The sequence below is a fragment of the Hemitrygon akajei genome, chromosome 5 (assembly GCF_048418815.1).
Source record: "Hemitrygon akajei chromosome 5, sHemAka1.3, whole genome shotgun sequence".
Taxonomy (NCBI): domain Eukaryota; kingdom Metazoa; phylum Chordata; class Chondrichthyes; order Myliobatiformes; family Dasyatidae; genus Hemitrygon; species Hemitrygon akajei.
The window spans coordinates 93684391-93711106 of NC_133128.1; the positions used below are offsets into that span (position 1 = coordinate 93684391).

Here is a 26716-nt window from a genome sequence, read left to right on the forward strand (position 1 = left end):
TAATACCTAACGATTGAACCTTCCTAACTAACCTTCCGTGTGGAACCTTGTCAAAGGCCTTACTGAAGTCCACATAGACAACATCCACTGCTTTACCCTCGTCAACTTTCCTAGTAACCTCTTCAAAATATTCAATAAGATTTGTCAAACATGACCTTCCACACACAAATCCATGTTGACTGTTCCTAATCAGACCCTGTCTATCCAGATAATTATATATACCATCTCTAAGAATACTTTCCATTAATTTACCCACCACTGACATCAAACTTACACTTGGATCAATTGATAATTGCTAGGTTTACTCTTAGAACCCTTTTTAAACAATGGAACCACATGAGCAATACGCTAATCCTCCGGCACCATCCCCGTTTCTAATGACATTTGAAATATTTCTGTCAGAGCCCCTGCTATTTCTACACTAACTTCCCTCAAGGTCCTAGGGAATATCCTGTCAGGACCCAGAGATTTATCCACTTTTATATTCTTTAAAAGCGCCAGTATTTCCTCTTCTTTAATTATCATAGTTTCCATAACTACCCAACTTGTTTCCCTTACCTTACACAATTCAATATCCTTCTCTTTAGTGAATACCGAAGAAAAGAAATAGTTCAAAATCTCCCCCATCTCTTTCGGCTCTGCACATGGCTGTCCACTCTGATTCTCTAAAGGACCAATTTTATCCCTCACTGTCCTTTTGCTATTAATATAACTGTAGAAACCCTTTGGATTTATTTTCACCTTACTTGCCAAAGCAACCTCGTATCTTAGACCATAAGACAAAGGAGCAGAAGTCAGCCATTCGGCCCGTCAAGTCTGCTCTGCCATTTCATGATGAGCTGATCCAATCTCCCCTTTAGTCCCATTCCCCCGCCTTCTCACCATAACCTTTGATGCCCTGACTACTCAGATACCTATCAATCTCTGCCTTAAATACACCCAATGACCCGGCCTCCACTGCCGCCCGCGGCAACAAATTCCACAGATTCACCACCCTCTGGCTAAAAATTACTACAAATATCTGCTATCTCCTTACAAATTTGCTCCTCCAATTCTTGCTCCCCATTAGGTGGTCTATAATACACCCCTATAAGTGTTACTACAACTTTCCCATTCCTCAATTCTACCCAAATAGTCTCCCTAGACAAGCCCTCTAATCTATCCTGCCAAAGCACTGATGTAATATTTTCTCTGACAAGCAATGCAACACCTCCCCCTCTTGCCCCTCCGATTCTATCACACCTGAAGCAATGAAATCCAGGAATATTTAGTTGCCAATCACACCCCTCTTGCAACCATGTTTCACTAATAGCTACAACATCATATTTGCAGGTATCAATCCATGCTCTAAGCTCATCCATCTTTCTTACAATGCTCCTGGCATTAAAGTAGATGCATTTAAGAAACTCCCACCTCTTGCTCTCTGTTTATCCCTAACAGTGCAAACAACTTTATTATCTTTTTCTTCCTTCTCCCCTACATCTTCAGTCTGAGTGCTCCCCTTCTCTGTCATTTGCCTATCCTCCCTCACACACTGTCTACTAGCTTTCTCTATTTGTGAACTAACTTCCTCTCTCCTAGTCTCTTCAATTTGATTCCCAACCCCCCAGTGTTCTAGTTTAAAGTCTCCCCAGTAGTCTTCGCAGATCTCCCCGCCAGGATATTGGTCTCCCTAGGATTCAAGTACAACCCGTCCTTTTTGTACAGGTCACTCCTGTCCTAAAAGAGGTCCCAATGATCCAGAAACTTGAATCCCTGCCCCCTGCTCCAATCCCTCAGCCACGCATTTATCCTCCACCTCATTCCATTCTTACTCTCACTGTCGTGTGGTCACAGGTAGTAATCCTGAGATTACTACCTTTGCAGTCCTCCTTCTTAACTCCCTACCTAATTCCCTATATTCTCCTTTCAGGACCTCTTCCCTTTTCCTGCCTATGTCATTGGTACCTATATGTACCACGACCTCTGGCTCCTCACCCTCCCACTTCAGGATATCTTAGACGCGATTAGAAACATCCCAGACCCTGGCACTAGGGAGGCAAACTACCATCCGGGTCTCCTGACTGCATCCACAGAATTGCCTACCTGACCCCCTAACCATCGAGTCCCCTATTACTACTGCCTTCCTCTTCCTTTCCCTACCCTTCTGAGCTACAGGGCCAGACTCTGTGCCAGAGGCACGGCCACTGTTGCTTCCCCCAGGTAGGCTGTTCTCCCCCCCCCCCCAAAAAAAAACAGTACTCAAACAGGAGTACTTATTGTCAAGGGGTACAGCCAATGAAGTACTCTCTAGTGCCTGACTCTTCCCCTTCCCTCTCTTAACTGTGACCCACTTGTCTGCCTTCCGTGGCCCCGATGTGACCACCTGCCTGTAACTCCTCGCTCCCCTGACCAGCCGAAGGTCATCGAGCTGCAGCTCCAGTTCCCTAACACAGTCCCTTAGGAGCTGCAGCTCAGCACACCTGGCGCAGATGTGGACGTCCAGGAGGCTAGGAGACTCCAGGACCTCCCACATCCAACACCGAGAACAACAAGCTGCCTCATACTCATACTTCCCCCTTTCCTCAAATAACAGGAAAAATTGAAAACTAAACCTACCTTGCCTCGCTCATTTCCGCCTAAGCCCTTTGAGCCCAAGCCCTTAAGCCTTTACTCTGCTCCCGGCTCACTCCACTGCCTGCAAAACGATGCTGCCCGCTGTATAAGGTTGTGTTCCTTTTAAATCTTCCATGCTTCACTGCCCAACGTCACACGCCTGTGCAGTTCCGCCTCTCTTAACTCAAACGAAAAGAAGAAAAATTCAAAATGGCTTCCGCCGCACTCCCACTCCGATTCTCAGTCTTCCTTCTCCAAATTAAACCCAAATCAAGATTTCTGACCTTTTAAATCTTCCGCGCTTCACTGCCCGACGTCACATGCCTGCGCAGTCCCACCTCTGTTAACTCCAATGAGAAGAAGAAAAAATCAAAATGGCTCCCCCCGCACTCCTGCTCCAATTCTCAGTCTTCCTTCTCCAAATATAGAAAAGATAGAAAATGTTTTCTATGTATAGAAGGGTCTTAATGTACACTAAACATGCACATACAGTAAGTGAAAAGTCAGCAATTTACTGTTTTTTATTGATCATTTCAGATTCAGATTATTGTCATTTAGAAACCACAAATTCAATGCAGTTAAAAAATGAGACAATGTTCCCCCAGAATGATATCACAAAAGCACATGACAAAACAGACTACGCCAGAAAATCCACGTAACGTTTGGCAATCCCCAATCCAGAGTCCGGAGAGGCTGCTGTGTATTAATATCGCGCTACCATCTAGCACGTTCCCCGGAAAAGAGCTCTAAATCCACCAGACAAAAACAAGACCAAAAACTAAAGCTACAAGACCTTTCCAAAATTGTCTTGCTACAATTATACAGTATAGTGAGTCTACACCTGAAGTACTGCTTGCAGCTATGGTGTCTGTATCAAATGTATTATCTGATAAGGTGCTACAAATCAGAAATACAGAGAGAAAATACTGAAAACACCTAGTCAGGCAGTTACTTTGGAGAGAAGCAGTTAATGTTTCAGGTCATTATTCATGACCTTTATTAGAACTGTGGTTTCTAACACTCTAGATCTTTCTACCCTTTGTATCTTCTCTGCCAATTTCATACTCTGCCGTGATTTCACTATTTCTTCTGTCGATCCCTAGGAACTGAAATGACCCATCCTGAACAGAACCAGCTTAGTGCCTATATTGTGGCATCTCAATAAACTTGAAACCCAAACTGACATCGAGCTCTACATCCACTGGCAAAGATTCTTAAGCCAGAAACCTTGCAAAACCCCTTTCTCCCAGTTTCAGAATTCCTGATGCACTTAGCCTCCTAATTTAACACCAAAGCTTTCCACAATCAAGATAAACTTCTGGAGGAATTTGGTGAGTTGGGCAGCATCCGTGGAATGAAATGGACAATCAGCAGACCTTGTATCTGTTATCTTTCTCTTCTTCCCACCACCCCACCTCTGTTGCTCATATACCTCCTTCTGAATTGCAGATCTCCATTTGCCTGGATAGGTGTAGTTTCAATAACACATGATGTTAAACTCATGGATAGCATCCTGTTTGATAAACGACTACTAAGCTACCTTGCACATTCTCTTCCACTACCACTCGTGGACTGTGACTACGTTGCAGCGAATGACATTAACTGACCTTCAAACTTGAAATATACTGCCATTAATAGGTCTGAATGTTGAATCTTCCTTTCCAAAACATGGTGGTATTACCTTCACCACTTGGCCTGGGGCAATTAAAATTCAACAGTAAACATTTAAAGGTTTTTTGGCATGATGTACTGGTGAGTATAAGCCAAACTGTATTTGGAACATTGCAAGCAATTTTGGGCCCCATATCCAAGAAAGGTGCTGGCCCTGGAGAAGGTCCTGAGGAGATTCATAGGAATGAGCAGAGTTTGATGTCTGGATCAGTAGTTCAGAAGAATGAGGAGAGAATCGCACTGAAACTTCAGGATGGTGAAAGGCCTGAATAGAGGAGCAGAATTATTATTACCCACTCAAGATAGTGCCAAGCTGCGATGTCTGTTAAGATCATTGTTCAGACGTGGTTGCATTTTAGGGAAGGTTTTGGGGAAAACGAGAGGATTTAGGGCTTTAGTGACATGGACGAGTTCAATCCAAAGTCCAGGCTGGAGTGCTCCATGGTCAAAGGCCAGTGATCTCTGTGGAAGGATGTCGGCCCTGCAAGCACTGTGGATGAACACTTAGCAATCCCCATTGGCAGTGACCAAGATCGTGCACCCTGTGGTCGGAGATCTAGCAAGTCCGGGGGTCAGTACTGAAGAAAGAAGCCCAAAGGTTGAAGACCAAAGTCAGCGAGTTTAGAAATCGAGGTCGAAACCTTGGTCTGGAGGTTGGAGGTCCGTTATCTGCTAGTCTGCTGGAGGCCTGTAGATGGCCTGTCCTGGCATTGGAGACCTGTCTGAATATAAATGGGTGTATGGCTGGGAGAAAAGGGGTTTTGTTGCTTGTGTTGTTCATGATGGTTACGCTATGTTGACACTAGAATGTGTATTGGCACTTGCATGCTGACTCAGGACATCCTTAGATTGTGTTGGTTGTTAACACAAATGAACAGGCCACCCTCAGGCCTCCAGTGGACACGTCATTGTATGTTTTGGTGTACATGTGATAAATAAATGAATCTGATGTGCACAGACATGGTGAAAAGCTTGTTTTGCATACTGTTCATACGGATCAGATTATTACACAGTGCATTGGAGTAGAACATGGAAAAACAATAATAATGCAGAATAAGGTGTAACAGCTACAGTGCTGATTGGTAATAAGGTGCAAGATTATAGCAAAGAGTCCAACTTAATGGCTAGGAACTCTTCAATATTTTTATCCTAGTGGGGCAGAAGCTGTCCATGGAAAAGGGGAGAAGAGTGAGTCTAATCATTAGGTGTACTTAAGGTAGAGATTGATAGATTCTTGATTGGTAAGGGGGTTAAAAGTCATGGGAGAAGGTGGGGAAATGCAGTTGAAAGAAAAAGAAATCAGCCATGATAGAATGGCAGAGCAGGTTCGATGGGCCAGATAGCCTGATTCTGCTCTTTATCTTATGGTCAAATGTTTTGTATTCAATTCAATTATGGTCTTTTCCTCTATAACCTTGTTATTCCTTAATAGCATAAAAACTTTGGTGTCATCTGTTTTGCTCCCAGTTGATCTTGAATTTCTTCAATGTGTGCTCTAGGGTAAAAAGGAACTGCAGGTTTCACTCTTCCAGACCTTGGTGTTGCTCATGTTCAATGAGCACAATGAGTTCAGTATGGAAGAAATCAAGGCTGCGACTGGCATAGGTATGGAAACAACATGGAAATTGTCAACTTTTAAACAAACTTGAACTACCTAAATTAAAAAATTTGTAAACTTTCATTTTTAAAATTTAATTGTATAAAGCCAGGATATAGGGAGTTGCCACTTACTAATACAATATATCAGCAGAATTCCTGCATGCAGACAAAGTCGCAGAGCAGACTAAAAGATCAGCAATTAATTTGTAGCAATTCATATTTGTAGCTATATATTTTTATCAAAAATGATTCTAAATGATGTGCACATCAGGTATTAAATTTGTAAGCCTTTTTTGCTTCCATTCTATCCTGCCAAATGGAAGCCACCTGCCATGGTATTATGACTGGTTGAACTCATTCCGAGATGTTCTCAGAATCAAGGCAGTGTACAGACCCATTCCAGCTGTAACAATTGTCTTTAAAATGATAAGTTGGTTGAGGGTGCTGTGGAAATAGGATCTGTGAGTTGATTCCACACTAGCATGCCTCACAATTGGATAGAACTAACCTTCTGTAGTAAACTTGGTCTTGTATCTACCTGGTCTAAAGTAAACCAGGACTCTGGAGAATTAAGCCATTGGTTTAGAAATTTAACTGTATCAGTCATGTAGGTGATTAGGGCAAAGAATGGGTACCCACAAAGCTTGTTTCATGATCCTCATATATATCCTGAACAAGTCCAAGAGTGTGATTATAACATTTATCTGGATGGCTGCACCTACAGCATTAGCTAGACCTGTGTTCCCCTTCTTGATCTCCACACTTGCTTTCACCATCATCATAGCTATGATAAAGAAAACTGCACCAACTTCCTTCAAAATCACCTCTGTCCCCTGCAGCTAATATCACTAAACTCTCAACTGTAAGTTCTCCTTGATTTGGGTATACATTGCCATTCCTCCTGGCACTTGTTAACACTCATATCACAACTAAGTTGAACAGGGAGCTGAAGTTGCTGGAATTGAAAAGATAGATCAGATTAAATGTCCCTACTGCATCTACTTCTCCTGGTTCCACACACCCACCACTCTCTATGTAATGAACTCACCACCCCCCCATATTTCCCTTCAATCTCCTTAAAATTGTGCCCGCTTGTGTTAGTCATTTCTACCTTGGGAAACATCTCTGGCTACCCATTCTAACTTTGCCTCTTAGCATCTTGTATACCTCCATCAGGTCACCTCTCATCCTTCACTCCAGAGAGAAAAGTCCTAGCTTGCTCAACCGTTCCTCATAAGACATGCCCTTTAATCCAGGCAGCATCCTGGTAAATCTTCTCTACACCCCCTCTAAAGTTTCCACATCCTTCCCATAGTGAGGGTGACCAGAACTGACACAATATTCCATATGTGGTATAACAAGAGCCTCATGGCACTTGCACTTGATCCCCCAAGTAATGAAGGCCAGCACCTCATACTTCTTAACAACCCCCTCGACTTGTGTGGCAACTATGAGGGATCTGTGGATGTGGAATCCAAGATCCCTCTGTTCTGATGAGATGTGACAATTCAGTTTATAGTTTCCATCAAAATTATTCATCTCCTAGTCTGAGTAATTTCAATAGACTTACCGATGGATCAGCTGTTAAATAAATACACTCACATATCAGTTTTCAAGTGTAATCATTTAAAATTTTCCCAGGTATATAAAGCAGGATTTCAGTTCATCTGCTTTAGCACCCTGTATAATAACTGATAATGTCTGACAACAATCTCCAGCCAGCACTGAAGTAACTACTTCCATTAATTGATTTTTGTGTTTAATATCTTGCAACATTTGAATCTAATGTTTTGGTAGCTGCTTTGTGAGCCATTGTACATTAACCTCAGACAATATGTTTACGAGTTTCTTAGAGCTTTTCCTTTACAGCTCCTTGACCAAAGTATAACATTTGTCAAATTTAAAGGAGGTTTAAAAGCCAAATGAGTTCAGTTTTCCTCCCACGATAAACATTGAATTAATGTCTTTTGAAGCAAGGGCAATCATGTTTGGTCTTTGAACTTTAGCCAAAAGTAGACTTGTTAGGAAAGTTTTTTCCATTCCACCAGAAGCATCCATAAAAATTTCCTAGCCATCATAAACAACCTCTAATAGTATCTGAGACATCCCTTTGCTATCTCACTAAACTTTCTCTTGGATGTATTTGTTGAATTGCTTTAAGTCATGTATGGTCTTTTGCAGAAACAGTGTACAAATTTTCATTCTCTTTTTATGGTTCTAGAAAAAGAAAGGATTAGGTCAGATCCACCCAAATTTTTAGCTGTTTAAAGATGTCAAGAAAGTATTACCAATTTTCAATAGGAATAATAGGCTTCCTTCTCCTTGAGATTTTAGAAAAACCAAGTGCACATCCTAATACTAATCCTAACTTAGATGCAACATTTGATACGTCTAGTTCACTTTGTTACTGAGCTATCTGCATGACCAATGGATGTTCTATTTTGTTATGTGTATCTCTGGATGAAGTTTGGTAAAATATTTAAAGTTTTGTTAAATATGTTCTGTTTTTAATTTCTACCATAGAAGACAGTGAATTAAGGAGAACGTTGCAGTCTTTAGCTTGCGGTAAAGCTCGTGTGTTGAACAAAGTTCCCAAGGGGAAAGATGTGGAAGATGGAGACAAGCTTATCTTTAATGATGAGTTCAAGCACAAACTGTTTAGAATAAAGATTAACCAAATCCAGATGAAGGAAACTGTATGTATTTCCTCCAGTATTCTGGCATTTTACCAAAAATCAATTTGATGCATTGTTATTTGATATCTGCACCCTTTATTCAATAGCACTTGATATTGTAGCATCTTTTGGGCAATTCACTTGTGGCTATTTCCTCAGTTTTTGAAATAGGAATGTATACCTGAAGATATTTTGTTAAGCAGTTTCAGAAATCAAAGTCTGGGCAAAATTTAGATGCAGTTTCTTCTATTGTGTGTAGAATAACACACTATTAGTTATAGAGACACATCAAGAAAACAAACCCAAGAGAGTCAGTGGCATTAGAATGAAAATTAATAAGGTGAATAATAATAAACTGAAGAATATGTATGAAATTTTACTATTTTTCAGGCTGAGGAGCAGACGAGTACCACTGAACGAGTATTCCAAGATAGACAGTACCAAATTGATGCTGCTATAGTCCGAATCATGAAAATGAGAAAGACACTCAGCCATAACCTCCTTGTTTCAGAACTCTATGACCAGTTGAAGTTTCCAGTGAAGGTAATTAATTTTTGAATGATGCACTATTTTTGTTGGAATAAACATTGCAGATGTCTGTTTCACTCCTGGAACTCTGGCCAGATTGGATCCTTTTCTGGAAGCTGAAAATCTTCATCTGAGTGGTTTGCGACAGGATCAAAGAATCATACAGTACTAGAACAAGTTGTTTAGCCCACCGTGTCTGTGCTGGCCATCAAGTATCTATTTCCAGACCTGTCATCTTCTATGCCAGGTGTTCATCTAAATACAGTATCTCTTAAATATTGTGCGAGTCTATCCCTTCACGCAGTCATTTCAGATTTTATCCTCCCTCTGGGTTAAATTCATCCTCAGATTTCCTCTAAATTTCCTACTCCTTATCATATATCTATGCCACCTTGTTATAAGAACCACACTTCCTTGCAATCCTTCCCATCCGTGCTTCTCATAATGTTGTATATCTTAATCAAGTCCCACTCAGCCTCTCTGCTCCAAAGAAAACCAGCCAGTTCCTGTCTTTAATCTTTATGAACCGCTATATCTTGAGCAATTTCCTTGTGAATCCAGCATCCTCTCCTGTGCAATCCAATCCTGTAAGTTGTAAGCCTGAGACTGATACAGTTTGTACAAGATTATGGTTTATCTAGTAAGGATTGGAACCATTCAATTCATTAAATGGGAGAACAGATCAAGGGAATCCACGTTTCGTGCCATTTCTGATGTTTATTGATTGATTGGGTCTTGCTTGCTTTCTCTCGGTGTGCGACATCCTGCTCTCAGCTTCAGCTGTAATGTCTCACAGATTGAACCTGATGTGATTCTGCCAATTCCCACTGCCCAGCTGTTTCACTGGCTGAATGACTAAGGAGCTACTTGTCCTGAATTCCTGCTTTTAAGGCTGGGACAAAGCACAATGGGACAAATAGTGATGCTATACAGACCAGATAATCATCCCCAATCATTGTTGATGGGAGTCGTGCAATGGTGGTACTATTTTTCTGAGAAGTGGCCAGTTCTACTTGGTTTTCTAAAGTGACCAGTGTTTTTCCTGATCCTTTCCCAGTTATTTCCATGAGAATGGAAGTGTGGTCGATCACTGCAGCAGCTGAAATCACCTCACTCCAGTCAAATCGGAACTCCAATCAACACCCATAGAACCATATACCAGGCTGTCTTGCTTAATTTACTTACAAGAGTACAGCACAGGAACAGGTCATTTGTCCCACAATGTGGTGCCAAACCAGCTGAAAAGCAAATCAAAAACACCCAAACACTAATCCCTCCTGCCTATACCATGTTCATAACCCTCCATCTTCCTTACATCCATGTACTTATCCAAATATCTCTTAAAAGCTTCTAGTATATTTGCCTCTACCACCATACCAGGCAGCACATTCCAGACATCCACCACTCTCTGAGTAAAAAACATCCCTCGCATCCCCCTTGAACCTACCCCTTTCACTTAAATGCATGCCCTCTGGTATTAGACATTTCAGACCTGGGAAGCAGAAACTATCTGTGCACTCTAACCACGTCTCTCATAATCTTGTAAACCTCTTATCAGATATCCCCTCAGTCTCTGATGCTTCAGAGAAAATGACCCAAGTTTATCCAGCCTCTCGTGATAGCACATGCCCTCTAAACCAGGCAACATCCTGATAATCCTCTTTTGCACCCTCTCCAAATCCCCATCATCCTTCCTATAGTTGAGCAATCCAAACTGTACGCAATTCTCCAGATGTGGCCTAACCAGAGCATGATGAAGTTGCAACATAACCTCTTGACTTTTGAAGTCAGTGCCTCGACTAATAAAAGTAAGCATTCCATAAGCCTTCCTAACCACTTTATTGATCTGTGTAGCTAGTTTCAAGAACCAATGAACTTGATCCCAAGGTCTCTCTGCTCAGCAACACTGATAAGGATCTTGCCCATAACACTGTACTGTCTCCTTGCATTTGCCCTGCTGAGGTGCAACACCTCACATTCATCTGGGATAAACTCCATCTGCCATTTTTCAGTCCTTATCTGCAACTGGTCAATATTGTGCTGTATTCTTTGCCAGTCTTCTAGACGATCCACAACTCCACCAATCTTCGTGTCATTTACTAACCTACCCAACTACATTTTCATCCAGGTCATTTATATACATACAGCAGAGGTCCCGGCAGGACTCCACTAATTACAGACCTCCAGCTCGAACAAGTCCCTTCAACCAGAACCCTCTGTCTTCTATGCGCAAGCCAGTTATGAATCCAAACAGCCAATTCACCGCAGACCCTATGCATCTTAATCTTCTGGTTTAGCCCCCCATGACGGACTTTGTCAAGCACCTTACTAAACTCCATGAAGACAACATCCACTGCCCTACCCTCATCAGTCTCTCTTGTCACCTTGGCAGAAAACTCAATCAAGTTGGTAAAGCACACCGTGCCATGCAGAAAGCAATGCTGGCTGTCCCTAACTATGCCATTGGTTTTCAAATGATCATAAATCCTATCCCTAAGAATGTTTTCCAGCAATTTCCCTACAACTGATGTGAGTCTCAGTGCTCTATTGTTCCCAAGATTTTCCCTTGTTCCCTTCTAGTCCTCTGGGACATCGCCTGTGGCTAAAGGACACAAGGATAATGGTCGAGTGCCAGCAAATCTCGACCCTTGCCTCCTTCAGTAACCTGGGGTAAATCCCGTCAGGCCCTGGGACTTATCCACCTTAATATTCATTAGGAAGCCCAACACTTCCTCCTTGACTTCTAACAGCCCTGTTGTATTTATACACTCAGTACTGATCTCCTGGTTCTCTGTATCCTTTTCCTTGATAAATACAAAAGCAAAGTTCTCATTAAGTACCTCACTCACATTCTCTGCATCCATGAAAATGTTCACTCCTTTACTCTTGAATGGTCCCATCCTTTCCCTAGTTATCCTCTTGCTCTTGTTAGAATGCCTTGGGATTCACCTTAATTCTCTTAACAAGGACTTTTCACGTCCCTCCTGGCTTTCCTAATTCCTTTTTTAGTTCTTTTCTGGCTTCTTTCTATTCTTCGTATGCTTCACTAGGTCCTAACTTCCAAAGCTTTGCATACTTTTCCTTTTTCCTCTTGACTAAATTCATCACCTCTCTCTCTCTGGACATCCAGGAGTCTCTTACCTTTCCATCCCCATCCTTTCTTTTAACAGGAACATACTTTTCTTATACTCTGATCTTTAAACACCCTCCACATGTCTGATGTGGACTTACCACAAAAAAAGGTGTTCCCAATTAATACTTCGTAGTTCCTGCCTAATTTCCTTGTAATTTGCCCTAACGCAATTTAAAACACGCACAAGGATCATACCTATCCTGAAAAGTTAGGAGTTGCAATCACTGTTCCCTAACTGTTCACCCACTGAAAGTTCATCATCTGGCCAGGCTCATTACACAACACTACCATTACCCAGTATGGTCCACCCTCTCTTTGGACCATCATGTAACAAATTCTGCCCCATTTGAACCTATAAGGAGGTCCCATTTTATATTAGGGAAGTTGAAATCCCCCATGACAATAACCCTTTTTCTTTTAACACATTTCCTTAATCTGTTTACATATCTGTTCCTCAGTGTCCCAGTGGGTATACGGGGGTCTGTAGTACAATCCATCAGTGTGATTACACCCTTCCGATTCCTGAGTTCCACCCAAATGGACTTGGCTGCGCTCAGGAGAGACATAATGGAGGAGTCCGACACTATGATATTGTCCCTGATTCTCCCCCCTCCCCTTTTCTTTTAACCTGCTCCTCTGTCTTTTCTAAAATTTTGAAAACCTTCCAGAGCTGCCGAAGTAGGAAATGGTTCATACAGAAACAGTAATGATCGCTGTTCTTGGACTGATTTTAAACACAAATCCTTAGTTCCCTGACAGTGGCATACTGGTATATAGGGTGGTAAACAATCCATGGCACAGATAGTGAAGATGCTTATGTCACACTTTATAAAACACCAGTTACACCAACTTGTGGACAGTTTTGGTTGCCACGCTATGGGAAAGGTATGTTGGCATTGGAGAAAGTGTGGACGTGTACCAGGATGTTGTGGGATTGAAGGACTTTACTTTTGGGAAGAGATTAGGTAGACTGGCTTTTTCCTAGAGAGAAGGAGGCTTGCAGGGGGAGACCTGATAAGTGATATAATAGATTATGAGAGGTAGAGACAGTAGTCAAAATCTTTTCCCCTGGTAAAATTATTAAAAACAAGAAGGCATAGGTTTAAGGTGAGGGTGAGGAATTTTCAAGGGGATCTGAGGGGTATTTTATTTTTACCCAGAGTAATTGATATCCAGAACATGCTGCCAGAGGAGGTGGTGATATCTGATAGATGACTATGATGAAAAGGCATTTAGACAAGCTCCTGATGTGGGCAAATGGGATTAGTGTAGATGGGCAGAAAGGATCTAATGGTCTGAACTGTACAACTCTGACCCTGAAATAAAGCTGTACCACTTGATGTAGACTCGAGCTGCTGAGAGGATTATTTTTGCTTAGCCCAAAATTAAATCTGTTTCAAATCAAACCATAAACACTCAGAACTCCAAAAAAGCTGCTGTTATTTGAGTCCTTCACTTTTGAATGTGATGCTAACCATACCACTTGACTTTTGCTTCAATGGCAGAGCAAATTTTGGAGAATACTTTATTCAGATTTTTGCTCCTGATTTCACAGGATGTTCATTGTGTTACTATCCAGGTGTTATTACATCACCTTATGTTTGCTTATTTGTGTTCTTTGCCTTTTCCCATTTTTTGAACATTCAGCCTGGAGATCTGAAGAAGAGAATTGAGTCTCTAATTGATCGGGATTATATGGAGAGGAACCGAGACAATGCCAACCAGTATCATTATGTGGCATAATATACTGAACAAGACTTTCAACTCAGTAAATCTTTAAAAGCACTGATACTCTCTGCATCCATTTTGGATTCTGTTTGGTTTTGCACAGTCCAGCCAAAGCCTCTTGTGAAGCAGTGGAGGGCATTCCTTTTAGGAGCAATATCCTCAGGCATCCCTTTTTACACAGTATCCAGCCTTTGTTTCCTGAGGATCTCCAGAAAGTGTGAAAAGAGCACAGAAGTAAATACATCTCCCGTTGTGTTGTTGAAGATTTCATATCTACAGTGTAATTTCATTTGATTTCTTGTGTAACTCATGCCCTTTTGATTAAGACTTAAAAAACATAGCCTGCACACCATTCCTCCCATATAATCAACAGCCTGGAATCTTTTGAGAGAACTCTATTAAAATATAAATATGTAAGATACCCTGAGAGAAAATGTTTCACATTACATACTGACTTTTGGCATTACTGCCACAGTGAGATAAACAACATTTTTGATCAGTGAAACTGACATTTTTATTTTTTTAAATGACTTAAACAACCAATAAAGTAATCAACTTTAAGCAGTAGCGAGGCTGCACTATACTTCTGGTCACCAATGCACACATGCCACAGAGTAACATTTAGGTTTTTATTGCATGCATCATATGAATGGAGAAATGTTGCATCAAAATAGAGATAACTATCTTCAAAACATGTAAAAGTGCCAAAAATTAGACTGTCAAACACACATTCCACTAATAACCTACACCTATTGCTAAAGTAGTCATTATGCACCCAATATTCTTAGTCCCAAGGTTGGTATTTGTTTTAGGTCGAATAGCATTTTCACCTCCTTCCACTTGATATGATTGCTTTTTCAGAGTAGTTTTCCCATTTTTGAATGATTCTTTCTGTTTAACGTATTTCTCATAGTGCCCAACAAACTTAAAACTTTGCAGATTATACATGTGCTTTGTATAGAATATACAAGTGTTCCTTTGTGTTATTCACTGTAAGTTGTTCAGAAACACTAACTAGTCTGGTGGAGCTGAGGTGATGGAATTCCTGTGAGCTTGTCCTAATTTGTTTCATATTGTTATTATGTCCAAAAAAAAGTCATTCTGAAATAAATTGGACCTTTTGTCTTCTGATAATATAAACTGATTTTCTGCTCTGGGCTCTGTCTTTATTGAGTTACGTCTGTATAACACAATTTGTGGAAAAAATTAAGTAATTACAGTGGCAAATTAAAGATTTCTGTAATTTTTGTACCTTTAACTATTCTAACGCTACAGAAAATGTTGCAATTGGGTCATGTCTGCATCAGGGTTTTTACAGAAAAAAAATTTCAACCTCGTTTGACTTTGAAGGGGGAAAATGAGTTATATCCTTCCAAAATTACTTATTTAGTCTAGAGTGTGGAACGAGCTCTCAGCGGAACTGGTGGATGCAGATTTGATTTCAACATTTAAGAGAAATTTGAATAGGTAAATAGATGGAAGGTTACTGGGTGCAGGTCAATGAGATAGTCAATGAGGCAGATTAATAATTTAGCATTGACTAGATGGACCTAAGGTCGCGTTTCGGTGCTATAGCGTTCTATGACTAAATGGGTCAATAGGGGCAGTTAGAGTAATAGTTACATGTGCATTAGAAGTTAAAACAATTGTTCAACCCAAGGCAGTCAGCAATGATTAGTTCAAGAGGTGGATCAGGAACTCAGAGTGTTTCAGTAGGGGGACTGGGATTCAAGAGCGGTTGAAGTTTACAAACTTTGATCTCTGAACGGAAAAGGGGGGTGGGAAAACATTGTTTTACAACACCAAATGTGGTAGGGGATAAAGTGGAACTGCAGATCACAAGAGTTTTGAGATAGAGTGAATTGGTTCAGTTGCAGAGGGAGATCCAGAGCATAGATGATAGAAGTGCCACTCTCATTATGTCCAGTTTTACTTTCTTTTGTTCTACAATTTCTCCCCCATCTCGTCAGCTACTGAAAACCTGTCTTTTTCTTTCCCAGTTCTGATGAAGGCTCCCTGACCTAAAACTGTTTCTCTCCACAGATGCTGCCTGTCCCGAGTGATTTCAACATTTTCTGCTCTTTACTTCCTATTTCTAGCAGCTGCTGTTTTGGTTTCACTTAAAAGTTCATTTATTTTGGGCCAACATCAAGGAGACAAAAAAAAAAGAAATGTGATTGGCAGCAGAGCCCAACGTGACAGGCACTTGGGTTGGGGTGTAGAACTGCCAAGTGTGTTGGTGGTGGAGGGGAATTCAATGTGGCATTCAGAAAGGAGTCGGACACAGTGAAAGGAAAGAATCGGAATGGTTAAACACGGGATTCTGCAGGTGCAGGAAATCCAGAACACAACACACACAAAATGGTGAATAAACTCAGCAGGTCAGGTAGCAGCTAGAGAAAGGAATAACAAGTCATTTCAGGCTGACGCCCTTCATCAGGACTAGAATGAAGGGGGGGGGGGGAAGAGGAGGAGGTGTACAAGCTAGAAGGTGATGGGTGAAGCCAAGTAAGGTGAAAGCTAGGTGGGTAAGGGAGGGGTGAGGGTGAAGTAAGAGGTGAGAAGTAAAGGGTTAAAGGAGGGATCTGATAGAAGAGGGAAAGGGAAGGAGGGGCACCAGAAGGATGTGATAGGCAGGTAGGAAGAAGGGAGAGGGGGGCCAGGATGGGGAATGAATGAGGAGGGAAGGGGGAGGGGGAAGAAATTACCAGAAGCCAGAGAAATCAATTTTCATGCTGTCAGGTTGCATGCTACCCAGATGGAAAGTGAGATGTTGCCCCTCCAACTTTCAAGTGGCCTCAGCTTGGCAGTAGAGTTGACCATGGACTTGCATGTCAGAATGGGAATGGGGATTGAACTTAAATTGTCTGTCTTGTTTATTGCGGATGGAGTAAAGATGCTCGACAAAGCAGACTCCTAATCTATGTCGGGTCTTAGCAATGGTTGATCTGGAGCAGGAATTACTGGATTATTGTAGCTTTGAGCTGGTGTGCACTCATTAGGTTAGGGTCATCTAACTGCCCATCCAGTCCATGCTGAACCATTTAAACTGCCTAGTCCCATTCACCTACAATGTTGAAATCAAGCTTGCATGCACCACTTGTGTTGGCAGCTCATTCCACACTCTCACAGCCCTCTGAATGAAGATTTCTTTCTTCACGTTCCCTTTAAACATTTTCCCATTCCCCCTAAATGCAACACCTCACACTTGTCTGCGTTAAATTCTATCTGATCCAGATCCCACTGCCAGCTCTGACAGTCTTCTTCGATGTCTACCACACAGCCAATTTTGTCGTCATCCACAAATTTGCTGATCCAGGTTGAATGATCTCCCATCCCATTAACTAGTTGGCACATTGGTGGTGTTGGGGGTGGGGTTGTTTTAAGAGAAACATTATAATTTTGGGAAGTTCAATCAGACCAGAACGTACACAGAGATTGCAAGGTCCTGGGAGTATTATTGAACAGCAAGAGCTTATGGTACAAGTACATTGTTTCCTGAAAATGGCAGCACTGGTAGACAGGGTGGTGAGCAAGGCAATATAGAGTGCTTGCCTTCATTGCTGTGGTGCTGAATATAGGAGTTATTTTACAAATAGCCTGTAAGGTTGCATTGGAGTTTAGTGTGCAGGTCCCATTGCCACACCATAGGAAATGAGAGGATGCAAAAAAGATTCACAAGATTAGGGTGCTTGAGTTAGAAAGAGAGATTGGATAGGCTGGGACTGTTCCCTGCAGCAAACGAGGTTGAGGGATGATCTTATAGAGGTTTATAAAATTATGAAGGTCATAGTTTGGGTATTTCTCCATGGTAGGGGAATCTAAAATTAGTGTGTCATAAGTTCAAGGTGAGAGGAGAAAGATTTAAAGGACAAGTATTTCCACACAGAGGGTATTGGGTATAGGGAAGAAACTGCCAGAGGAGATGATAGAGGCAGGTACAGTTTAACCTGTAAAAGACTTTTGGTACATGGATAGAAAAGGTTAGAGGGATATGGGCAAAACTCAAGCAGGTGGGCATGGATAAGTTGTACTGTAGAGCCTAGTTTCTGTGTTTGTTATTCCAATCACCACCCACCTTAACTTCCCCTGGAGCTGACCAGTGTGAATTACCTCTGGTTCTCAGTCGTGCAGAAGTTGTGAATATTCAGAACACCTGAGCCTAAGGAATAAGGGATGCTGGGTTTATTTTTGTCAGCACTTCACCAGTCCCTCAAACTGAGACAGCATGAAAACAGGCCCTTCAGCCCAAAACATCACACTAGTCCAGCAATCAGATTTCAAAAGGCACCCAGATGTGTCAGGAACAATTTACGAGCACACTTCCCAATGCCAAGATAAGCAGTGCTGTGTAATGGGGCCAATCCTTGATCGAACAAAGCAGCTAACAGTACACCAAGTTCGGAGGCTTCCTGCCACCAAGTGCGGCTCATACAGCTATGGAACATAACTTCAGTGACTTGTTCAAAGGCCCCTGTAACATCCCCAGAGGGACGAGGCTCGCTGGGGGTAGACCTGACAGGATTCTTCATTATAAATGGACATGGATCCAAACATACAGAGTGATATGCGACATTCCCATTCCCTATACCCGGGGGGGATGCAGTGCTGACAATGTCTGCTTTGTTTGCAGTCTGTTGAAATCTACAAGAACACCAACAAAATGTCAAAGGAACTCAGCAAGTCATGGAGGGGAATGACCAATCGCTATTTCAGGCTGAGACCCTTCAGCAGGATTCCGGACTGTTCAAATCTACATCTTGAGGGGGCCTTGCATTACAACACTGACCTAGCAAAGCATCTGGTTTGTGACCGCGGTTTCAAATAAAACAGAAATAAAGGTTCTTCCCCACACACACACACACACACACCTGATACCACTTTGACTTGGTTAGGTGTCAATCAGCGATGCAAATGGCATAAATCATAGTCTACCACACTCGGCAGGAGTTAGCGCCTCTGTTCATCGGTGATGTACTAGGACAATTGTAAGCCTTGCTGAATTCTTCAGAATTAGCGATTGCACCAATAACTCTGCAAATTAAAAGAAAGCTGTTCACCCAGTCAAAAGCTGCACTAGAATCAATTTATATAGAAATCTCACAGGGATTTGAAAAATAAGAGTTAAGCAGCAATACTTAAGCCTGTGGAACCAAAATTAACTGAAAGCTAAATCATATTTTCAACATTGTATGGAATAATTTTATAAGTTATGTTCTGTGTGTTGCAGCAATAACATTTTTCACTGTACTTGTGCACTGACAATAAAGTTGACTTTTCCTCCGTTTCTGTTCATTTCTATTCATCGTATCCTACCCAGACCTCTCCCACTCTTCCCCACACAGCACTCCTCCCTATCAAAGCATTGCTTTAATATTCAGCTTAAGCTTCTTTTTAAAATGATGAAGATACAGATAGAATTCTCCCTCCTGTGGGGAAGAGTAAGTGAAGGTGAAGGTCAGGGAGAAAGGAAGAGTCTGAGTTGTGAAGCACAAAGGGGCCCTCAGCTCACTATGTCCACCTCTTTACACTAATCTTCTTTGCCCCATTAAGGCCATATGCTTCATGCAAGTGCCTGTCCAAATACCTCTTAAATGTAGTTTTTATTTTCAAAAATAAACTTTATTCATAATAAATATATATATACACACACAAAAGAAAACCAGTGCACAAAAGAAACTTACATTCATGGTTGTTACATTCAGTACTGTAAATTTCTAGTACCACTGTCACATGTGGCCGCCCGAGGTGATACTCATTTCGTTGTTCTCGTTTCCCCCACCCAACTCAGCCTTTCCGTGTCAAGTAGTGAGAACCCTAAACTGCCATCCTTTCCCACAGAGCCTTGAATTAACTACACCAAGCTTCAATGTTTTCCTCAGCATATGTTCCAGCAGCCTGTACAGTATAGATGTTGGGAAGTTATATTGCAGTTAGATAAGATTTTGGTGATGCCGCACTTGGAGTGTTGTGTACAGCTTTGGTCATCGTATTATAGGAAAGCTTTTAGTAAACTAGAAAGAGTGCAGAAAATACAGGAAGCTGCCTGGGCTTGAGGGTCTGAGTTACAAGGAGAGGTTGCAGAGATTATGACTTTATTCCTTAGAATGTAGAAGATCAAGGGGTGACCTGAGAGGCACAGATTAGAGCCTAGTCTTTTCCCAGGGAGAGATGCTGAAAACAAGAGTGTACTTGTTGGTTTTCACAAATAAAACAAGTGAGGCGTGTTATGTTTAATGAAACCCATAACTTTCTATTGAACTCCAAAACTTAAACACAAAAGCACCCTTCCAACTCAATGTCCATAGTTATGAATTGCATACATTTCTCCCAATTGTTTTACCCTACACAGCACCCCCCCCCCCCCCCAGAATTCTCTAAAACCGGCATTGCGAGCCTGTCTGGAGCCCGGCTCAGGTCCTGTGTTCCATGGGTGGAGGAACAGCAGGCTTCTCTGGCTCATCCCGAGGCCGTTGACACACCCACGGCCATCTTGTGGCAGCGGAATACTCCATATCTTGGTGAGCTGGTTTGTGATCTACCAAAATACGTTCAAGTTTAGCTTCTTACCTATGATAAAAGTCTTTTCTTCCCGTTCCAAAATACGGAATGGGACATCGTAAGAGGACCTATGGGGATGTTGGTGTGCGGACGATGCGGAATGTGATCAACTGGAACCCAAGAACGCTGTATGCCGTGATGGGAGGTGGAATCGAATTTACCAAGTGTTAAGAGTCTGACCAGGCAGTCCTGGCATCATCTGGCACTCGGAACAGCTGTCTGTATACCAACTCTGGGATGAATGTCCGCAGGTTCTGAGCCCCATGGGAGATGATCATGCCAACACTCATCGGTCAGGTAAGCCCTTAGAACAACCTTTAAGGAGCAGGGGACTGCGGGGTATACGACGTGGTGTGATGTAGCATAACACCGAGGTTCGGGCTATTGCAGCCCAGAGCTTTGAAATGAATTGGGGACTATGGTCAGAGGAAATATCAGATGGGGTGCTGACGAATGCCCGAGCCACGTCTGCGGCTATCGTCGATGCTATAGTGACTACCTCTGGCCGCCTGGTGGTCCAGTCCACCGTGGTAAAGAGGTGGCAAGATCCACATTGACATGGTCAAACCGTCACTTGGACCTCTAAAGGTGCCAAGGGCACCTGAACGTAACGGTTAATTTTGGCCATCGCATGCACAAGGGGTTTGTGGTCACCAAACGCTGTGAAATAGTGACCCTCCAGAAGAAAATGAAAATGGTGATCAGCCAGATTCATGGTCAAACGTGTATACTTCCTTTCAGGGGGATGGTGCTGTCGGCTGAAGGCGGCGAGCGACTGCCACACATCTCCGACCTCAGCAGCCACAGCACAGTCCGAAGCGTCAGCAGTAATGGCTACGGGTGGGCTGGGGAGCGGGTGCACCAGTAGGGCCATTAGAAAGAGCTCGTTTGGTATCATCAAATGCCCTGGTTATATCTGCTGACCAGTCGTGATTGGGGATTGCTTTTAAACGCACGACGCAGGGGGAGTACAAGCTCGGCAGCTCGCGGAACGAAGCGGTGACAGAAATTTAACACACCTAAAAATTCCTGTTGTTTTTTGTAGTGGGAAATCTACAATAGAGACTACTTTTGATGGGAGGGGTTTCGCACTTTCTGCTGAAAGTCAATGGTTGACAACCAAACAGGCATTTAGCAGGGTTAATAATCGATCCAAGCGCTCGAAAAGTGTGTGGAAATGAGATGTGGCCAGTGCATCCAGATCTGAACACAAGTATGTCATCCAGGTAAACAGAAAGAAAATCTGAGTCTTTTAATGCAGAGTCCATCAGCCACTGGAAAGTCTGTGCTGCATCTTTCAGTCCATGCGACATTCACAGAAACTCAATAAGGTCAAACGGGGCTATCACAGCTGTTTTGGGAATGTCTTCTGAGCACACAGGCACCTGATGGTATCTCCCAATTAGATCGACTTTGGAAAGAAATTACTTTCCTGCTAAATATACCTACAAGTCTTGGATGCGTAGTACTGGGTAACAATCAGGGGTAATGGCTCCGTTAAGGCGTCAGGAATCACATGGGTGGCAACTACCATCGGGCTTAGGGACCATATGGAGGGGTGATGCCCGCCCCTGGGCATTGTACGCCCCTGTACAATGCTGTCTTTTGCGGTTGCCAGCTTTTTTCAGTCCAGTTCACACGCACAGGTGTGGACTGGTGGGCCGGTTGTGGGAACGTGTCTGCAACTGTAGTGGACAATGAGGGCCGGGTGAGGTTTGGGAATTCGCCCAGCAGCCGAGTAATCTCACATGCGGCGGCGCATGCGCTTGACGGAGTCGTTGTAGGGAACTTGCTGGGGGAACAGGATATCCATGGCATCCACAAGCCTGTAGTTCTTCAGACTGACTAACAGTCCTTGGACACACGGGAAATCTGCACCGAGCAGAGGTCTAGCCACTTGAGCAAGGACGAAGTCCCACGTGTAATATGAAGCAAAGGATCACCCATCATGTCCCGTAGGTCTGGAACTTGCTGCCGTTAAAGGTTTCGTCACTCTTTGCCTATCAGCAGGGGATGCTGGCAGCACACTCACTTGGGCACCCGTGCCAGGCAAGAAGCGTCGCCCTGAAAGGGTGTCCATAATGAACAGTAAAATACCCCTCAAACCTCTGATGTCTCGATACCCTGGTACCGTCGAAGCTGCAAGGCGGTCGGCACTTCTTAGCATTCCTGCCAAAGCGATAGTGGTAAAAGTTTACCGGGATTATTGAGGTAGAGAAAGGAGGGGGAATGATGCACCGCTGCCCGGCTGAGTGTAGGCTATCAGCCATTTTAGGAGACTCTCTATAGTCCATCACAGGTGCATTAGGGAGGGCTATGCAAACTTGATCAGGCATTTGCTGCATGAAGAGTTCTTTAAAAATAAAACAAGGATGGTGATTTCCCAGGAGAGACACCTTGTGGTCCATTCGCTCCGGAGGCCCAGCATTACCGAGATCAGGTAAGGAGAACAACAGTTTGGCGTGCACAGACTCTGATCATCTGAAAGTCTGTGAGAGGAGTATTTTCAGTGATTGGTATTTATTGTGTTCAGGCAGACTCACCACTCTGGAATTGCTGAGCAATGCTACCATCTAATAGAGTTTGGTGCCGTTGGTGGTAATTTCTCGCAGGGCAAATTGGGCCTCAGCTAGTACAAACCAAATGAAGGTATTTTTGCTCCAAAACTCCAGCAGGTTCAAAGCGATTGCATTGGCCAACATGTTCAATAACTCTGGAATCGGGGTCACCAATGTAGGTTTTCGCAAATAAAACGAAGTGAGGCATTATGCTTAATGAAACCCGTGACACATTTTATTGAACTCAAATACCTAAACACAAGAATGCACTAAAAAACTTTATGTAACAAAATCATCATGTCAGATCAGCCTGTTAAAGCGAAGCCACAACCCAGTGTTGGTGGTTGTGAATTATGTATATCTCTCCCAATTACCTTACCCTACATATGGTCTTAAGATCAGAGGTGAAAGATTTCAAAGGAATACTGGGATAGATTTTTTTATGCAAAGGATGGTGTGCATTTGGAATGAGCTGCCAGAAATAGTGGTTGAGCCGGCACATTAGCAACATTTAGAAGCCATCTAGATATGTACATGGATAAAGGATTGTGGGTCAAATGTGAAGCAGATGGGACTAGCCCACCGGGAAACAGAGTAGGCATGGAGAAGTAGGGCCAAATGGTCCGTTTCTATATGACTATCTAATAACAACTGAATGTTACTCACAAGGATGAACATACAAAAGTTCAGAATATCTGCCAGGCTGTCATCACCAAAATCCTGAGTATGCTGGATTATCGGAGTTTTATTTCTAATTTTTCCCAGATCCAATGTTATATTTTGAGCAGTAGTGCTAACTTCTTTTATCTCCTCTGGAGGTGAGAGCACCACAGTGGTGCAGCCTTTCAAACTGTTCCCTCTCAACTCCAGTGATCTAAGGTTTGATCCTGAGCTCAAGTGCTGTCTGTGTGGAGTTTGCGTGATTTCCCCATGACTGTATGGGTTTCACTGGGTGCTCCAGTTTCCTCCACATCCTAAAGACATGCAAGTTAGTAGGTTATTCTGCCCACATGTGGGTGAGGGCAGAGCCTGGATGGGGGAAGTGATGGGGATGTGGAGAGAATGAGTGGTGGGGAATGTAGGAGAACAGGACTGGTGGGAATGCTCTGAGAGCTGGCAGTGACTTGATGGGCTGAATGGTGAAGGAAACAAAGGATAAAAATGAGAAAGATGTTGCCTGATTTGCTGAATATTCCCAACAATTTCTGCTTTAAATTTATAAATTATAGTTGGAATTGGTAATTGATTTATTATTGTCTCATGTACCAAGGTACAGTGAAAAACTTTTGTTTGCATGTCATCTACACAGGTAATTCCATAAATAAATACATTGATAAGAGAATGCAAATGATGCAATCACAGAGGAAGTGCAGTGCAGGCAGACAAAGAAAGTACAAGGGCTGAGAGATCAAAAGTTCATCTTTCAGTATGAGAGATCCATTCAAGAGTATTGTAACAGCCGTTTAGAAGCTGTCCTTGAGCCTGATGTTTCATGTTCTCAACCTTTTGTATCTACTGCCTCACAGGAGAGCAGAAAATGAAAGTGCCCAGGTGGAAGGAGTCCTTCCTCATGTTGGCAGCTTTCCTGAGGCAGCAGGAAAGAGTCTATGGAGGGTACAATGGTGGTGGCCTGATCTGTGTTCACAACTTTCTGGAATTTCTTGTGCTGATCAGCTTCCATACCAATCTGTGATGCATCCACATAGAAGTGTAAAACAGACAGCATCAAACTGAGAACCGCACAAGAATGGTTAATAGTCTGACTTTGAATCTCACCTGATTTCAGGAGGACTATGTACGCCAGTCAGAATCCTATTCCTGGCAGCCTCTGGATTATGATTACTGCATCTGACCTAGAAGTGGAAAAGATCATAAAGACAAAGAGTTACTTCCACAGCTAAAGGTAGAGTTGTAGTAGGAGATTTTTATTGCTAATTGGATCCTGAACTACCAGTAATGCAGCATCCATTGGATAGTAGACTTTCGTTCTTGACAGGTGACGGGTGGAGCACTTTGCTGTGATACTGTCCTTTCACAGGGTATTTCCCTATACAGTCTTGAGACACAAGAGACTGCAGATGCTGGAATATGGTGCAAGACATACAGGACATTTAACACCATTGTACCCCAAAAACTGGTGGGCAAGCTGTCCTCACTGGGTCTCAATGTCTCCCTCTGTAACTGGACCCTGGACATCATAACAGAAAGGCCACAGTCAGTCTGTGTGGGCAGCAATGTTTTTAGTTTCATTGTGCTGAGCACTGGCACTCCCCAGGGCTGTGTTCAGCCCACTGTCGATGCACAACTGAGTCATGGGAGTCAGCTCAGATCGTGTCAGGTTTGTGGGTGACACAGCAATGATTGGCCTCATCAACAATGATGATGAGACAGAACACGAGAGGAAGTGAAGCGGCTGGTGGACTGGTATGAGAACAATAACCTAAGTCTGAATGTGGAGAAGGTCAAAGAAATGATTGTGGGCTTTAGGAAGGTGCAGGTGAAACATCTCTCTGCACATATGTACCTCCTCATAGGGAGAGTCAACTGAACCAAGTTCCTGGGAGTTCACATCATGGATGATCTCAACTGGCCCCTCAATATCACCTCCCTAAATAAGGACGCACAGCAGCACCTCCACTTCCTGAGGAAATTGAGACAAGAGAGACTCCCCTCTCCCATCTTAACTGTATTTTACGTGAGCACTATTGACAGCATTCTGACAAACTGCATTTCCATCTGATATGGGAGCAGCAGAGCATCGGACTGCAAGTCCCTACAAAGTTCTGTGAGAGCATATGCAGGGTCCTTAGTATTATCAAAGATCCTACCCGTCTGCCCAGCATCTCTTTTGGCTTTCTACCATCAGGAAGGAGACTCTGATGCATAAAAACAAGAGCTGTAAGATGGGCCATTGGCTTGTCGCTGTTTGCATGTGGGAGGGGGGAGCTGGGGGTTCTTTGGAAGGAATGATATAGGTTGTCATCCTGAAACGTTGGCAATTCCTTACTCTCCACAGATGCTGCATCCCTCTGGAATATTGTTCGTTATTCCCTATCCAGTCTGCCCAGTGTCATGTGGTTGCAATCATTGAGTACAGCTGGTGGTGAGTCGCTGGAGAGTTGGAGGCTAGTTTGTTACGTGTTTAAAAGCAAGTGCAAATAGACTTTTGCAAGTGGAGAAATTGGGGTCATGGAGAACTGGCCATAAAACGAATTGAGGTCTGGTGTAGATCATCCATGATTTTGATGGCAGATCTGAGGGGCTGTGTAGCCAAGAGCTGCTCTTATATTCTCGTATTCGTGTGAAATATTACTCACCTGAGCATGACTTAAAAAGAAGAGCTGATTATGGTTCAGCTTGAGGCCAGGGAGAAGTGCCTCTTCCCTGCCTCCTTTCTCCTCCTGTACCCACTTCCGATAGGCCTGGAAGGCAAAATTCCAGAAATTAATAATGGAATGGAATTCCACTTCCTGCACACTCTCTACTGCTCTTTCCTCCCCCTGATTATTCCTCAGCCGTGTTGCTCTGCATTGTCCATTTTAAATTGGGAATGGGGCTTTTATTCAAACTGCCCTGCATGGTCTGGTTATGTAGTGTTGTAGGTTATGTAGGTTTCACTCAGCTAATACACACTTGTGATGAGGTCAGAGAACATGACAAATTTGCTG

General features: G+C 42.9%; 2 protein-coding genes across 2 annotated transcripts in view; one reads left to right on the forward strand and one right to left on the reverse strand.

Annotated features, from left to right (window-relative positions):
- Positions 1–15073, forward strand: part of LOC140727997 (cullin-4A-like) — a 73386-nt gene extending 58313 nt beyond the window's left edge. The window contains exons 17-20 of the mRNA XM_073046074.1: positions 5766–5871; positions 8389–8561; positions 8931–9083; positions 13849–15073. Of these exons, the coding sequence (XP_072902175.1) occupies positions 5766–5871; positions 8389–8561; positions 8931–9083; positions 13849–13944 (528 nt within the window). The 3' untranslated portion in view covers positions 13945–15073. The remainder of the gene's footprint in view (positions 1–5765; positions 5872–8388; positions 8562–8930; positions 9084–13848) is intronic.
- Positions 15074–18860: 3787 nt separating this feature from the next.
- Positions 18861–26716, reverse strand: part of phex (phosphate regulating endopeptidase homolog, X-linked) — a 580655-nt gene continuing 572799 nt past the window's right edge. Inside the window, exons 20-22 of the mRNA XM_073046078.1 lie at positions 26366–26470; positions 24825–24901; positions 18861–18963 (exon numbers count right to left, since the gene is read on the reverse strand). Of these exons, the coding sequence (XP_072902179.1) occupies positions 18861–18963; positions 24825–24901; positions 26366–26470 (285 nt within the window). The remainder of the gene's footprint in view (positions 18964–24824; positions 24902–26365; positions 26471–26716) is intronic.